Source organism: Artibeus jamaicensis, unplaced genomic scaffold (assembly GCF_021234435.1).
Source record: "Artibeus jamaicensis isolate MK-2021 breed Jamaican fruit bat unplaced genomic scaffold, CSHL_Jam_final contig_511, whole genome shotgun sequence".
In the NCBI taxonomy this organism is placed as follows: Eukaryota; Metazoa; Chordata; class Mammalia; order Chiroptera; family Phyllostomidae; genus Artibeus; species Artibeus jamaicensis.
In genome coordinates, this window is record NW_026521866.1 from 3,606,241 (window position 1) to 3,621,228 (window position 14,988).

The window sequence follows — 14,988 nt, forward strand, 5'->3', positions numbered from 1 at the left end:
CATTTAATACTGGTTTTGTGGTGATGTACTCCTTCCCTAACTTGCCTGGGAAGCTCTTGATCAATGCTTCAATTCTAGATGATAGCTTTGCTGGGAAGAGTAATCTCAGTCGTAGGTCCTTGGTTTTCATCGCACTGAATATTTCTTACCAATCACTTTTAGTCCGCAATGTTTCTTTTGAGAAATCAGCTGCCAGTCTTATGGGAACTCCCCCGTACATAACTAACTTCATTTCTATTGCTACTTTTAAGATCCTCTCTTTATCTCTAACCTTTGGCATTTTAATTATGATTTGTCTTAGGGTGGGCCTTTTTGAGTTCATCTTGTTTGGGACCTGGACTTGTATGCCTATATTCTTCAGCAAGTTAGGGAACTGTTCTTTCATTATATTTTCAAATTGATTTCCAATTTCTTGCTTTCTCTCTTCTCCTTCCAGCACTACCATGATGCGAATGTTGGTATACTTGTAGTCATCCCACAGGCTCCTTACTATCTTCATTTTTTAAATTCTATTTTTTCTTCTTCTTGTTCTGATTGGTTGGTTTTTGCTTCCTTATATGGCAAATTGCTGATTTGATCCTTGGCTTCATCCACTCTACTGTTAATTCCCTGTAAATAGTTCTTTATTTCAGTTAGTATATTCTTCATTTCTAACTGGCTCTTTTTAATGGTTTTCATGTCCTTTTTTATGCTGTTGAAGTTCTCTCTGAGTGGTTTGCACCTCACCTAAGTTCACTGAGAATCCTTATAACCAGTATTTTGAGCTCTGCATGTGTCCATTTTTGTTTAGGTTTTTTTTCCTGGAGTTTTGTTCTGTTCTTTCACTTGGGCCATGTTTCCTTGTCTCCTCCTTTTGGCACCCTCCCTTGCTTGTTTCTATGTATTAGGTATAGCTGCTTTGACGCCATATCTTGGTAAAGTGTCCTAATGAAATAGGTGTCCTGTAGCGCCCAGTGGCACAGCCTCCCCTATTACCCAAGCTGGGTACTCGAGGTGGGCCCACTGTGTAGGCTGTGCACATCTTCCTACTGTAGTTGAACCTTGATTGCTCTTGGCACATCCAAAGTCAGTCACTTCCTTTGTTCTCTTTGGGGTCACAGAGCATAAACTACAAAGTGATCTGCAGATGGCTGCTACTTGAGATTAACTTGAAGTTTCCCAGGTGAGGCCAAACTCTGAACCTAGGTGCTAGGCCTGGGGTTACTCAGCTAGAGGTATGGGGCTGGAGCTCACTGAGACCAGCTGTTGCTTGTTTGAGAGGATTTAGAAAGTTGAGAAGCCTGAGCCAAGACCAGACATTCATATGGAAAAGCCACTGTTAACAGTTTGCGTGGGCAAGTTGGGTGGGATGGAGATTTAGGGGATCTTCAGGGCAGGGCTAATAGGATTAGTATAGCTGATGGAGTCTCAGATATAGCACCCACCTGCCAGCTCAGTGGCTCTGTGGCGGAAGGGTTCATTAAAAAAAATAATGGCCTCTGCCCACCTGTCTGTGAGAAAGCTCTATCCCAGTCCTCACCTTGACATCATACACTTCAGTTCCTCCTTGTATGTCACTGATGCCTTTCAAGCTGCTACCCTGGTGCTGGAGCTCAGAAGAGTAAGTCTGAGTGAGTCCCTTTGTGAGTTCTTTAAGAGGAACTGCTTGGAACACCACAAGTTTCTTCTACAGCCTTAATCCCCACTGGTTTTTGCAGCAAAAGTTATGAGGACTTATTTTCCTGGTACTGGAATCCTGGGCTGGGACTCCTCAATCCTGAGATATCCCTCTCAAATTTTTATCCCCCACATGTGGGTGTGGAACTAACTCATTCTGCATCTCTGTGCCTTCTACCAGTCTGGATGGATGTGGTTTCTTTAATTCTATATTTGCCAGACTTCCCATTCAATTTGATTTCTGATGGTTCTGAGTGATGACTGTTCTATAGTTCAATTGTACTTTTGATGTAGTTCTGTGAGGAGGTGAACCGTGTTTAACTATGTGTCTGTATTAACCTATACTGAAGTCCCTATACCGATCATTTTTCATATGTTGAAAAGTTCTTGCATTCCAGGAATAAATGTCTTTGGTTATGTATAATTGTATACACTGCTGAATTCTGTTTTTTAGTATTTGTTGAGGATTTCTGCGTTAAGGTTCATTAGTATTACTGAGTCTAGAGTTTTCTTGTAGTGTCTTTGAGTGGTTTGGTCTCTGGTAATGCTAGTATCAAAGTGCTGTCTTCTTCAAATTTAAAAGAAACATTTGAGAAAGATTGATAACAGTTCTTTGAGTATCTGGTAGAATTCGCTAGTGAAGCATCAGGTCCCATCCTTTTCTTAGTGGGAAGATTATGATTACTGAGTCAATATCCTTACTAGTTATAGGGCTATTCCAATCTTCTATTTATCTCTGATTTCATTTTGCTGTGTTCTACATTCCCAGGAACTTGTCTATTTCATCTACATTATCCAATATGGCATAAAATTGTTCATAGTACTCTCTCATAATTCTTTTTATTTCAGTAGAATCAGTAATGTCAATTCTTTCAGTGTTTTTTTTAAATCATTTTTACTTTTTAATTATAACTGGCAGACAATATTACATTAGTTTCAGGTGTACATCCCAGTGATTACTCATTCTAAAACTTACCAAGTGATCATTCTGATAAATATAGTACCCACTGACATCATAGTTATTAGAATATTACTGACTATATCCCATATGCTGTACTTTATATCCCTATGACTATCCTGTAACATTCAATTTGAACTTATTAATCTGTTCTTTTTTAAAAAAAAATTTTATTGATTATGCTATTACAGTTGTCCCATTTCCCCCCTTTATACCTCTCTGCCCTGCACACCCACTCCCACCCACATTCCCCCTCTTTAGTTCATGTCCTTGATCATACATATAAGTTCTTTGGCTTCTCCATTTCCTATATTATTCTTAACTTCTCCCTGTCTATTTTCTACCTACCATTTATGCTACTTATTCTCTGAACCTTTTCCCCTTCTCTCTCCCTCCCAACACCCACTGATAACTCTCCATATGATCTCCATTTCTGTGATTCTGTTCCTGTTGTGGTTGTTTGCTTAGTTTGTTTTCGTTTGTTAGGGTTGGTTGCTAATAGCTATGAGTTGTCATTTTAGTGTTCATATTTTTGCTCTTCTTTTTCTTGGATAAGTCCCTTTGACATCTCATAGAATAAGGGCTTGGGGGTGATGAACTTCTTTAACTTGACCTTATCTGAGAAGCACTTTATCTGCTCTTCTATTATAAATTATATCTTTGCTGGATAAAGCTATATTGGATGTAAGTCCTTGCCTTTCATGACTTGGAATACTTCTTTCCAGCCCCTTCTTGCCTGTAAGGTTTCTTTTGAAAAATCAGCTAATGGTCTTATGGGAACTCCTTTGTAGGTGACTGTCTCCTTTTCTTTTGCTTCTAGGATGTTTCTAGGATTCTCTCCTTCATTTTAATCTTGGCTAATGTAATGATGATGTGCCTTGCTGTGTTCCCCCTTGGGTCCAACTTCTTTGGGACTCTCTGATCTTCCTGGATTTCCTGGAAGTCTATTGTCTTTGCCAGAATGGGGAAGTTCTCTTTTATTATTTGTTCAAATAACTTTTCCACTTGCTCTTTCTCTTCCCCTTCTAGTACCCCTATAATTTGGATGTCGGAGCATTTAAAGATGTCCTGGAGGTTCCTAAGCCTCTCCTCATTTTTTTGAATTCTTGTTTTTTCATTCTGTTCTGGTTGAATGTTTCTCTCTTCCTTCTGCTCCACACTGTTGATCTGAGTCCTGGTTTCCTTCCCGTCACTGTTGATTCCCTGTAGATTTTTCTTTATTTCACATAATGTGACCTTAATTGCTGCCTGGGTTTTTTTAAATGCTGGTCAAAGTACCCAGTCAGCTCCTTGAGCATTCTGATCACCAGTGTCTTGAACTGTGCATCTGATAGATTGGCTATCTGTTTGTTGCTTAGTTGTATATTTTCTGGAACTTTGATCTGTTCTTTCATGCCATTTTCTTTTTGTCTCCATATGCCTGTTACAGAATAAGGGGTGGAGCCTTAGGTATTCACCAGGGTGGGGTAAACCATGCTGCATTGAGACGCTATATGTGGGAGAGTGGTCCAAGAGGTAACAGTGCCACTTGCTCTGTTTTCTGCTGGTTTTTAGTCACTTTCTTTGACTACCCAAAAGCAAACAAGGCCCTTCTGGTGCGGATTATGGGTTTGTGTATGTTCCAGGACCCTGTGAATCTCTTCAATGAACTCTTCTGTGAGGCTGGGAGTTTCTCTTGCTGCTGTCTCAACCCCCACAGGTGTTTTCAGCACTGGAGCCCTGGGTTGTGTAGTCCATCTTGCTCACTAGTTGTTCCTCCCAGTTTATCTGCATGTGAATGTGGGACCACCCAGTCTGCAAGCTACTGCCTCATTGGATTCGCCAGCCACCACCTTGATGGAAGTCATCCCTGCCTGACTGCCTGTCTCTGCTTCTCCTACTGGTCTGGATGAATGTGTCTTCTTTAACTCCTTGGTTGTCAGACTTCCACACAGTTCGATTTTCTGTCAGTTCTGGTTGTTTTTTGTTTTTAAATTGTTGTTGTCCTTCTTTTGGTTGTGCGAGGAGGCAGTGTTCTACCTATGCTTCCATCTTGGCTAGAAGGCTGTTCTGGATGCCAGCCTTTTAAATGTCCTGGAAGTCCCATGAGCTGCAGTGGGGGGAAACTAGTAAGAATTCAACAATGGCTGCCCACCTTTGGAGTCAGAAACAGAAATGAGAACACAGTTTTTGGAGGACAGGGTCCTTCTGGCCCATCCTATCTCCTGAAAGCTGTGTACAAATTGCTCCAGAAATAGTACACAACTGCCTGCCTCATGGCTGGGGGTAGGAGATAAGTAGTTGCTATAAGGTGACTTAAATTAACCACAATTTACTATCTAAATCTTTCCCTGGAAGTTGAAAGCCTTCAACACATTCTGGAGGTCTAAAATATTTAGACGAAACCAATTCTGCCACTGAATTTGTTGTCCAGGTGAAGACGCAAATTCTTGGTACTACCTACTCTACTATTTTCTCAGAATCTTCTCCATTAATATAAAGATTTTAATCCTTTATAATCTTATAAGTAAAAAAAGGGTAATAGAAGCATTTAGAAGTCATTTAATATTCTGAAGTTATAGTGTTTTTACTATCTACACATGTTATGTGGGTATGAATATATGTATATGTGTGTGGAGGGTGGTAACAAGTGTGATTATTGGGCTTTAGGCTTACATTCAGACAAGGAGGTAATTAATCTAAAAACGACCCCCACAGACAATTGACTTATTTCCTACAACTATTATGTGTAAACCCAAAGCTGATTGATGTAAGTTAAGAAACTGAGGTCTGTTATTAGTTTAGCCTTACCTTATGTCACTCTAGGAATATGACTGAATATTTCTGGTCCTGAGTAGTGCAATTTCAGCTTTAGTTCTTTATACCCCAAATAATCACAAGATACTTTGAGATTCCCTAATCTAGGACAAGAATGTTTTTAAGGTATCTGATGCTAGTTCTTTACTCACTCTTCCTTGTGGACACAGCCTCCAGGAAGGGATCTTCAAGGAAAGAGGGAGACACACTGCTGCTGCTGGCTGACTTGTGTAGAGTATCTTCCTGAGAAATGTATGAATAGAAATAGTGAGATTCCTTAGACTAATAACATTTTACTATTAGTGTGTTTCTGCTAATTAATAACATTTTGCAATTAAATATGTATTTTAACATGAGGCAACAAATTATAATGGAAGAAATCAAGGAAAGTAGAAGACAAAGTAGAAGGGATCTGAAGTTAGATATGTCTGGGTTTGTGTCCTGGCTCTGTCTCTTATTAGTGATGTGACATTTTGCAAGTTTCTTATCTTAGTTTTATCATTTTTAAAATACATTTTTATTTTTCAATTACAGTTGACATACAATATTATGATACCTTCAGGTGTACAACATAATAATTGGACATTCATTTAACTTATAAAGTGATTACCCTGGTAAATCTAGTACCTGTCTGGAACCATACACGATTATTATAATTTTATTGATTATATTCCCTATGCTCTATTTTACATCCCCTTGACTATTTTGTAACTTACCAATTTGTACTTCTTAATCCTTTCAACTTTTCACCCAACCCTCAACTCCCTCCCATCTGGCAACTCCCTCCCATCTGGCAACCATCAAAATGTTCTCTGTATCTCCCTGGCCAAGTGGCTCAGTTGGGTGAAGCATTGTCGTATACACAAAATGGTCGTGGGTTTGATCCCTAGTTGGGGTGTGTATGGGAGGCAACTGATCAATGTTTCTCTCCCTCTGGCTTCTTCTCTCTCTAAAATCAATAAACATATAGTTGAGTGAGGAAAAAAGTTCTTTGTATCTATGAGTTTCATTTGTTTTTGTTTGTTCACTTGTTTTTTCAATCCCACATATAAGTGAAATCATATTGATTTTGTCTTTCTCTGCCTCACTTACATTAGCACAGTATTCTCTTGGTCCATTCACATTATTGCTGATGGCAAGATTTCATTCTCTTTTATGGTTGAATAATACTCTATCGTATATATGTACCAGTTATTCTTTATAAATTGACCTGCTGATGGATACTTAGCTTGCTTAAATATGGCTATTGTAAATAATGCTGCATGAACCTATGGTTGCACATGTCTTTTCAAATTAGTATTTTGGCTCTGGCCAAGATGGAGGTGTGGGTAGAAATACTGTACCTCCTTGCACAACCAAAATTAAGGACAACAAAGATTGAGAAACAAAAACACAACCAGAACAGACAGAAAACTGAACTGTACAGAAGTCAGACAACCATTTAATCAGACCAGTAAGAGGGGCAGAGTTGGCAGCCAGCAGAGAGGGACTGCGGGGCAGGAAAAGGCAGTGGCAGCCAGACCTGACAGTGCAGGCGGTGTGGGCCTGACTGTGGTCGCACATTCGCATGCAGATAAACTACGTAAAAACAGGCAGCAAGACAGACCTCGCAACCCAGGGCCCCGGCGACAGGAAATAAAGCCTAAAAGCATTGACTGAAAAGGTACCGGCTGGTGGGAAGAAGCAGAGGGGACTGAAATCTGAGAGAGCTCAGAACAAGCCCCATTGCTCCCTCTCTGGCTCCACCTCCACATACAGCGTCACAACCCACCAATATGGGTTGCCCCACCCTGGTGAACATCTACAGCTCTGCTACCCATACAAAACAGGCATGACCTGACCAAAAATGGCTCAATCAGAAGAACAAATCAAAGCCTCAGAGCCAATATTTTTAAGCGACCAAGAGATAGGCAACCTATCAGATGCACAGTTCAAAACACTGGTGATCAGGATGCTCACAGAACTGGTTGATTTTGGTTGCAAATTAGATGAAACAATAAAGGCTACACTAAGTGAAGTGAAGAAAAATGCACAGGAATCCAACAGTGATGGAAAGAAAACTGGAACTAAAATCAAGGGAGTGGACCAGAAGGAAGAAAGAAACAACCAATCAGAAAAAAATGAAGAAACAAGAATTCAAAACAATGAGGAGAGGCTTAGGAACCTCCAGGATATCTTTAAACGTTCCAACATCCAAATTATACGGGTACCAGAAGGGGAACAGGAAGAGCAACAAGTGGGAAACTTATCTGAACAAATAATAAAGGAGAACTTCCCCAATCTGGCAAAGGAAATAGACTTCCAGGAAGTCTAGGAAGCTCAGAGAATCCCAAAGAAGGTGGACCCAAGAAGGAACATACCAAGGCACATCATTACATTACCCAAGATTAAAATGAAGAGAATTCTAGAAGCAGCAAGAGATAAGGGGACAGTCACCTACAAAGGAGTTCCCATCAGACTGTCAGCAGATTTCTCAAAAGAGACCTTCCAGGCGAGAAGGGGCTGGAAAGAAGTATTCCAAGTCATGAAATCCAAAGACCTACATCCAAGATTGCTCTATCCAGCAAAGCTTACATTTAGAATGGAAGGGCAGATAAAGTGCTTCTCAGATAAGATCAAATTGAAGGAGTTCATCATCACCAAGCCCTTATTATATGAAATGTTAAAGGGACTTACCTAAGAAAAAGAAGATAAAAAAACATGAACAGTGAAAGGACAGCAAACTCACAGTTATTAACAACCACACCTAAAATAAAAGCAAACTACAAGGACAGCTAGATGAGGAGTGGAAACACAGAAATGAAGATCTCAAGGAGAGTTAGCAACAGGGGAGTGGGAGGAGGAAAAGGGGGGAGAAGGTACAGAAAATAAGTAGCATAGGCAGTAGACATAAAATAGATGGGGGGCAAGAATAGTATGGGAAATATAGAATCTAAAGAACTTGAGACACATGGTCATAAACTAAAGAGGGGGGTTAATGGTGGGGATGGGGGTAGGGTGGAGGGGAATGAAGGGGGGAATAAAACAACTGTAATGGCATAATCAATAAAAAATTAATTAAAAAAGAAAAAGAAGATAAAAAATATGAATAGTAAAATTGTAGTAAACTCACAGTTATTAACAACCACACCTAAAACAAAAGCAAACTAAGTGGACACCTAACACAGGAGTGGAGCCACAGAAATGGAGATCACATGGAAGGTTAGCAACAGGGGAGTAGGAGGAGGAGAGAGGGGGAGAATGTACAAACAATAAGTAGCATAGAAGATGGGGAGAAAATAGGGGGAGGGCAAGAGTAGTGTGGGAAATGTAGAAGCCAAAGAACTTATGACGCATGGACATGAACTAAAGGAGGGGAAGGGGTGGGAAGGGGTGTGCAGGGTGGAGGGGAATGAAGGGGGGAAATGGGACAAGTGTAATGGCATAATAAATAAAATATATTAAACAACAACAACAACAAAACAAATTAGTATTTTGGATTTCTTCAGAAAAATACCCAGAAATGGAATTGCTGGGTCCACTTTTAACTGTTATTATAGTAATTGTTTTAAAGTCTATTTTGTCTGGAATAAGTTTATTGCTACTCCAGCTTTTTTTTTTTTGTTTCCATTTCCATGAAATATCTTTCCCTGCCTTTACTTTCAATCTATATGTGTCATTCAATCTGAAGTGAGTATCCTGTAGACAGCATATGTTACTGGTCTTGTTTTGTTATCCATTCGGCCACTTTATGTCAAAAGACAATTGAAGCATTTAATCCATTTACATTTAAGTAATTGTTAACAGATGTGTAATTACTGCTATTTTTATTATTCACACTTTTTATTCCACTTTCTCCTCCTCTGGCTCCCCCCACTGCCAAGAAGTTCATTTATTATTTCTTGTAATACTAGTTTGGTGTTGATGAACACCTTTAGCTTTTTCTTGTCTGGAAAACTCTTTCTCCATTCTAAATGGTAGCTTTGCTGAATATAGTAATCTTGGTTGTAGGTCCCTGCTTTTGATCACTTTAAATATTTAATGTCAAACCCTTCTGGCCTGTTGAGAAATCAGCTCACAGTCTTATGGGAGCTCCCTTGTAGGTAACTTATTTCTTTTCTCTGGTTCCTTTTAAGATTCTTTGTCTTTATCACTTACCATTTTAATTATGACGTGTCTTGGTGTGAACCTCTTTGGATTCATCTTGTGAAGGTTTCTCCCTGCTTCTTAGACTTGTATGTCTATTTCTTTCACCAGGTTAGGGAAGTTTTCCATCATTACTTCTTCAAATAGGTTTTCAATTCCTTGCTTCTTGTTTCCACTTGTGGTACCCATATGGTACATATATTACTAAGCCTGACATACTCTTTGATGTACTCCTTACACTAGCTTCATTTTTTTCCACATTCCTTTTTCATCTTGCTGTTCTGACTGGGTGTTTTCTGTTACCTTATCTTCCAAATTGCTGATTTGATCCTCTGCTTCATATAATCTACCACTGACTCCCTCTAATATATTCATTTATTGTATTCTTCACTTCTGACTGATTCTATTTTGTTTTCTATCTCCATTGTTTCTTTCCTGTCTCTTTGTTGAAGTTTTCACTAAGTCTATTCACTTATTCTCCAAGTTCTTTAGCATCTGTATAATCAGTGATTTGAACTTTGCACCTGGTAGATTGCTTGTCTACATTTTATTTTGTTCTTTTTCTGGAGTTTTATTCTTTTCTTTCATTTGGGACATGTTTCTTTGTCTCCTCATTTTGGCAGCCTCCCTATGTTTGTTTCTAGGTATTGGGTAAAGTTGTTTTATCTACTGGTCTTGGTAAAGTGGCCCATCTGAGCTTGGTCTCCAGTTTGTTCCTTCTGTGAGGTGTGTATGTCCTCTTATGGCAGGTGAGCCTTGATGCATTTCAGTGGAAGGAACTGATCCTCAGGCTGACTGGTTGTGAGGACTGGATGTAACTACAGTGGGGGAGCTTCTGTGCAGGTGCTGACCTTACAGAGCAGAATTTGCTTTAGTGGGACTCTAACGCCTGCTGAGTCTGGCATTTGGCTGTGTAGTCTGTTTAGATGGTTGGGTGGTGCTTTGCGGTGGTCTGGAAGCTGGCCACTGGGTGCACTGGTTCTGGGTGGTGCAGGTCAAATCACCCACTGTTTGTGTCTTGCCTGTGGCAGCTGGTATGAGCTACAAAGTGATCTGCAGATGGTTGCCACTTCTATGGTGCTTGGAGGTGCCTGGGGTAGCTTAAGCTGCAAACTGAGGCTGGCTGCTGCTAGTTAGTACTGGGCTTGGGGCTGCTTAGCAAGAAGCTGGTCCCTTCACTGGTGTTTGTGAACCTTTAAGAAATATTAGGAAAGTCCCAGCATGAACTAAGGCAAGTTGTTTGTATAGGAAAGCCACTGGAAACATCTTGGGTGGGCATGCAAGTTGGGTGGAATTGGTCTTGGGAAATCACCTGGGTGGGTCAAACAGCGTTAGCTAGGTTGATGGAGACTCAGATATGGCAACTGCCTATGCCTGCAGGGGGAAGGCTCAACAAAGAAACAATGGTTTCTGCCAGCACCTCTGCCTGGGAGAAGTTGCCCCCTCAGACACTGCCCTGAAGCCCAACAATCAGTTCTGCCCCAGTATGCCCCTGGGAACTTTCAAGTTAATTCTGCAGAGCTAAGGCTCAGAATAAGTGAGTCTGTCAGCCAGTCCATGTGTGGGCCATTTAAGAGAAATCCTGGGTCACCAAGAGCTCTTGATTTCACTCAGCCAGAATCTTCACTTGTTTTCACAGTTACAGGTTATGGGGACTTCTTTTCCTGGCACTGGAGCCCTAGGCTTGGCGAGTCTCATGTGGGGCTCAGACTGCTTGCTTCTCAGGGGGGATCTATGCAGCTATGATATCCCTCCTGATTTTTATCTGCCATACTTGAGTATGAGACCTGCTGGTTTCATATCTCTGCCTTTCCTACCAGTCTTGATGTGGCTTCTTCTGTATATCCTTAGTTACAGGACTTCTGTTCAGCTAGATTTCAGGTGGTTCTCAAAGATGGCTGTTCTGTAGTTAGGTTGTAATTTTGATGTGTTACAGGAGGAAGCATGTATAACTTTTACCTACTCCACCATCTTGACCAGATCTCTTAGTTTCATCATTTGTAAAAGAGGGTATATAATACCATCTTTCCTATGGTTATTGGTCTAAGGTCAGATGAGATATAGCATTCAAAAAGCTTAACACATTACTCGGCCTACAATAAATGGTGGTTACTATTATTATTAGGGGATTATTGAACATATTTATAAAAGTAATAGACTGGGCACCCTATGAGGGTAAATGCCATGTGTCTTGTTCATTGTTGTTACCTAGTATCAAACCCATCACTTATGTAATGAATAAATATTTGAATAAGTGGATGAAAAGAAATTCCATGAAATGTCATGTGATCCTAGAAGTGTCTACACTGTGCCAAATAAAATTTAAATTCCTATTACCAGTAAGAAAAGATCTCCTTGCTTTAAACTGTATAAAAATGAAGTACAATACTTAATACATTAAAATTTATTATGATAGGGAATATACATGAACTAGAAGGCAACTTATTTCCATAATATCTATAGAAAACTGTTAAATATAGAAGAAAATCAGGTTAATATATTATGGCAAATAGTGAAATTTCTCTCTAACCTACTTAGTTAAGGAATCTTTAAGAATTAGCCATTCACTAAAAATTTGCCTCACCTAAAACCTACTGCTGAAAGCATTAATTTCAAACAAGCTACAATTCAACGGATCTTGTCATAAATCACGCAGCTGAAACAAAGACAGTTTGAACAGTGACCTCCACACTCTTGATACTTATCATGAAGAACAAATTAATCAATGTAAGCAAAACCTCAACTTTGTTTAGTCCTATAAATCTCCAGAAAGGCTAGCAAGCAACAAGAATGACCTCTTTCTACTTATGAAAGGTCAGAAGGAAATATAAGTCAATAGTATTTCTTAGGGAAAAAAAGGAACCATACACAGCACTTCCCAAATAATTATGAGGTGGATGCTACCCTAATCGAAACAGCAGAAATCGAACCCCTGCCTCACATACATCAGAGCACCTTCCCTAGAAACATTTTTTAAAACCTATTTTTACAGAACTCTGATACAGGTCCATACCTTTTACTCTACTCTTCTTTACTGATCTGTATTACTTCCATTGTGAACAGCAAACAGCCTGTCCTGGAGCAGGTGGGATGAATACAAGCCAGTTTATAGGAGACAGAAAAGTTGTGGGAACACTGGTCTGATTCAGGGACATTTGGGATTTGTTTCCAGAAGCTATTGATGGTTTTCTGTCCCTGCATATCCCCTTTATGACTACTTGAATACTAACCTTCACCAGGATTAGTTCCTGCCCTAGAGGAATCACAATATACCCAGAGGAGGAACCAGGAGACTTTTAGAGGTCCTAGCTACTGAGTGAGGGAATATATGTGTGGACTCCTGTTTGCTGCTCCCCTATCACATCTATTCTCATTGACTAGACACTTTTTGCCTGTCTGGGGGATTTTGTTAGGTTTCTGACAAACCTAACAAAACATCAGTCTTTTCTATTGCTTGACCTGGTTTCTGAAATTTGCTTGTTTGTATTGGCTGATCCATTACTAGTCTCTGACACTTACTAAATTAGGCCTTTTCTGGTTCTATGTCCTGACTGGTGATTCTAATCAGGTCCTGGCTATGAGGTCACTTTCATAATTCCCAGTGCTTCACTGTTGCTTTGTTCCAAGGGTAGCCGTGTCATTGAAGACTGCCAGAATTGTCTCAGAGGCCAATCTGGGCACTTAACTACTTAACGGAAATGAGAATCTTCCTTTTCCTAGGGAAAAAAAAAAGCCCATTTTCATCTTAAAAAATGTTACCTGGGATAAGATAGAAAAGGTTATTAAAGATATGCATGACACATTGAAACTAGATTTCTTGGAAGAGAAAAAAGGAGAGATGGAAAAAATATCTGATGTTAAAAGGTCTAGTCTAGTAGGGTTCTGCTACTTAAAAAGTTATATGACTTTTTAAATGTGGTCTCTATCTCTACTAGGGGCTGTTTTCTCATTAAAAAGTCATGATGTTGGACAAAATATCTAAGCCCCTTTCCAGGTTTGATGTTTAAGATTCAGGTATTCTCATATACTGTTAGTTAGAATACCTGCAAGTTTATGAGATACACAGACTTAAGAGTTAGACTTGGGTTTCAAATCATTTACTAACTCAACAGTCGAAGTTAAAAAAAAAAACCTTTCTGTTTCTGTTTCCTTATCACTTATATAACAATCATAGATACCTTCTAGGATCTTTGTGAAGGCTATTAATTTATAATAACTAAAGTGTAACACACAGTTAACTCAATAATAAGTAGGTGTTATAGTTTTCTTTAAGAAACCTGGAAACATGTATTAAGAGCTATAAAAATGTGCATTCCAGACTTCCGGCCAAGATGGAGGCGTAGGTGGAAACACTGTGCCTCCTTGCACAACCAAGTTTAAAGACAACAAAGTTTTAGTAACAAAAATGCAACCAAAACACAGAAAATTGAACTGTACTAAAGTCCGACAACAGCGAACCATTCAGCCAGACTGGTAAGAGGGGCGGAGTCAGTGGCTGGCAGAGCGGGATCTGGCAAGAAAAATTGGCCTGACTGACCCAGGAGCACAGGCAGCAGCTGGCAGATTCCAGGTGTGGGGTGGCAATGGGCGGACCCACTGGGGGCAGAAGGCAGCTGGCTGACCACAGTCATACATTTGAGTGCAGATGAACCAGGTAAGGGAGCGAGCAGTGAGACAGACCATGCAGGCTATGGCCCCAATGACGGGAATTAAAGCCTAGGAGCACCAACTGGAAGAACTTTCAGGGTTGGGGTGCCGGGAGAAGCTCCCAGGCTCACAGAGAGTTTGTTGGAGAAACCCACAGAGTCCTGGAGGGTGTACAGATCCACACACCTGGGAGCCAGGAGCCGGGAGCCAGCACCAGGGGGGCCAGGTTTGCTTGTGGGAAGCAGCAGAGGGGATCGAAATCTGAGAGAGCACGGAACAAATGCCATTGCCCCCTTGACTCCACCCCCACATACAGCATCACAACCCAGAAACCTGAGTTGCCCTGCCCTGGTGAACACCTAAGGCTCCGACCCTCATACATAACAGGCTCAAACAGACTAAAACATTATGGCTCAAGAACAGCTCAAAGCCCCAGAGCCAATAATTCTAAGTGACCAAGAGATAGCCAACCTATCAGACATACACACAGTTCAAAACACTGGTGATCAGGATGCTCACAGAACTGCTTGATTTTAGTCACAAATTAGAGGAACAAATGAAAGCTAAACTAAATGAAATGAAGGGAAATGCACAGAAAATCAATAGTGATGCAAAGGAAACTAGGATTCTAATCAAGGCAGTGGACCAGAAAGAAGAAAAAAATGACCAAACAGAAAAGAATGAAGAAACAAGAATTAAAAAAAAAAAAAAAAAAAAGAGAGAGAAGAGGCTGAGGAACCTCTGGGACAATTTTAAATGTTCCAACATTCAAACCACAGGGGTGCTAGAAGGAGAAGAGGAAGAGC

At 40.2% G+C, this 14,988-nt stretch overlaps 1 protein-coding gene across 3 annotated transcripts in view; it reads right to left on the reverse strand.

The window, feature by feature from the left end:
* Nucleotides 1–14,988, reverse strand: part of SPIRE1 (spire type actin nucleation factor 1) — a 310,943-nt gene that overhangs the window by 16,652 nt on the left and 279,303 nt on the right. For all 3 annotated transcript variants that reach the window (XM_053668835.1, XM_053668836.1, XM_053668837.1), the window contains exon 10: nucleotides 5,563–5,653. In XM_053668835.1, coding sequence (XP_053524810.1) covers nucleotides 5,563–5,653 — 91 coding nt within the window. The remainder of the gene's footprint in view (nucleotides 1–5,562; nucleotides 5,654–14,988) is intronic.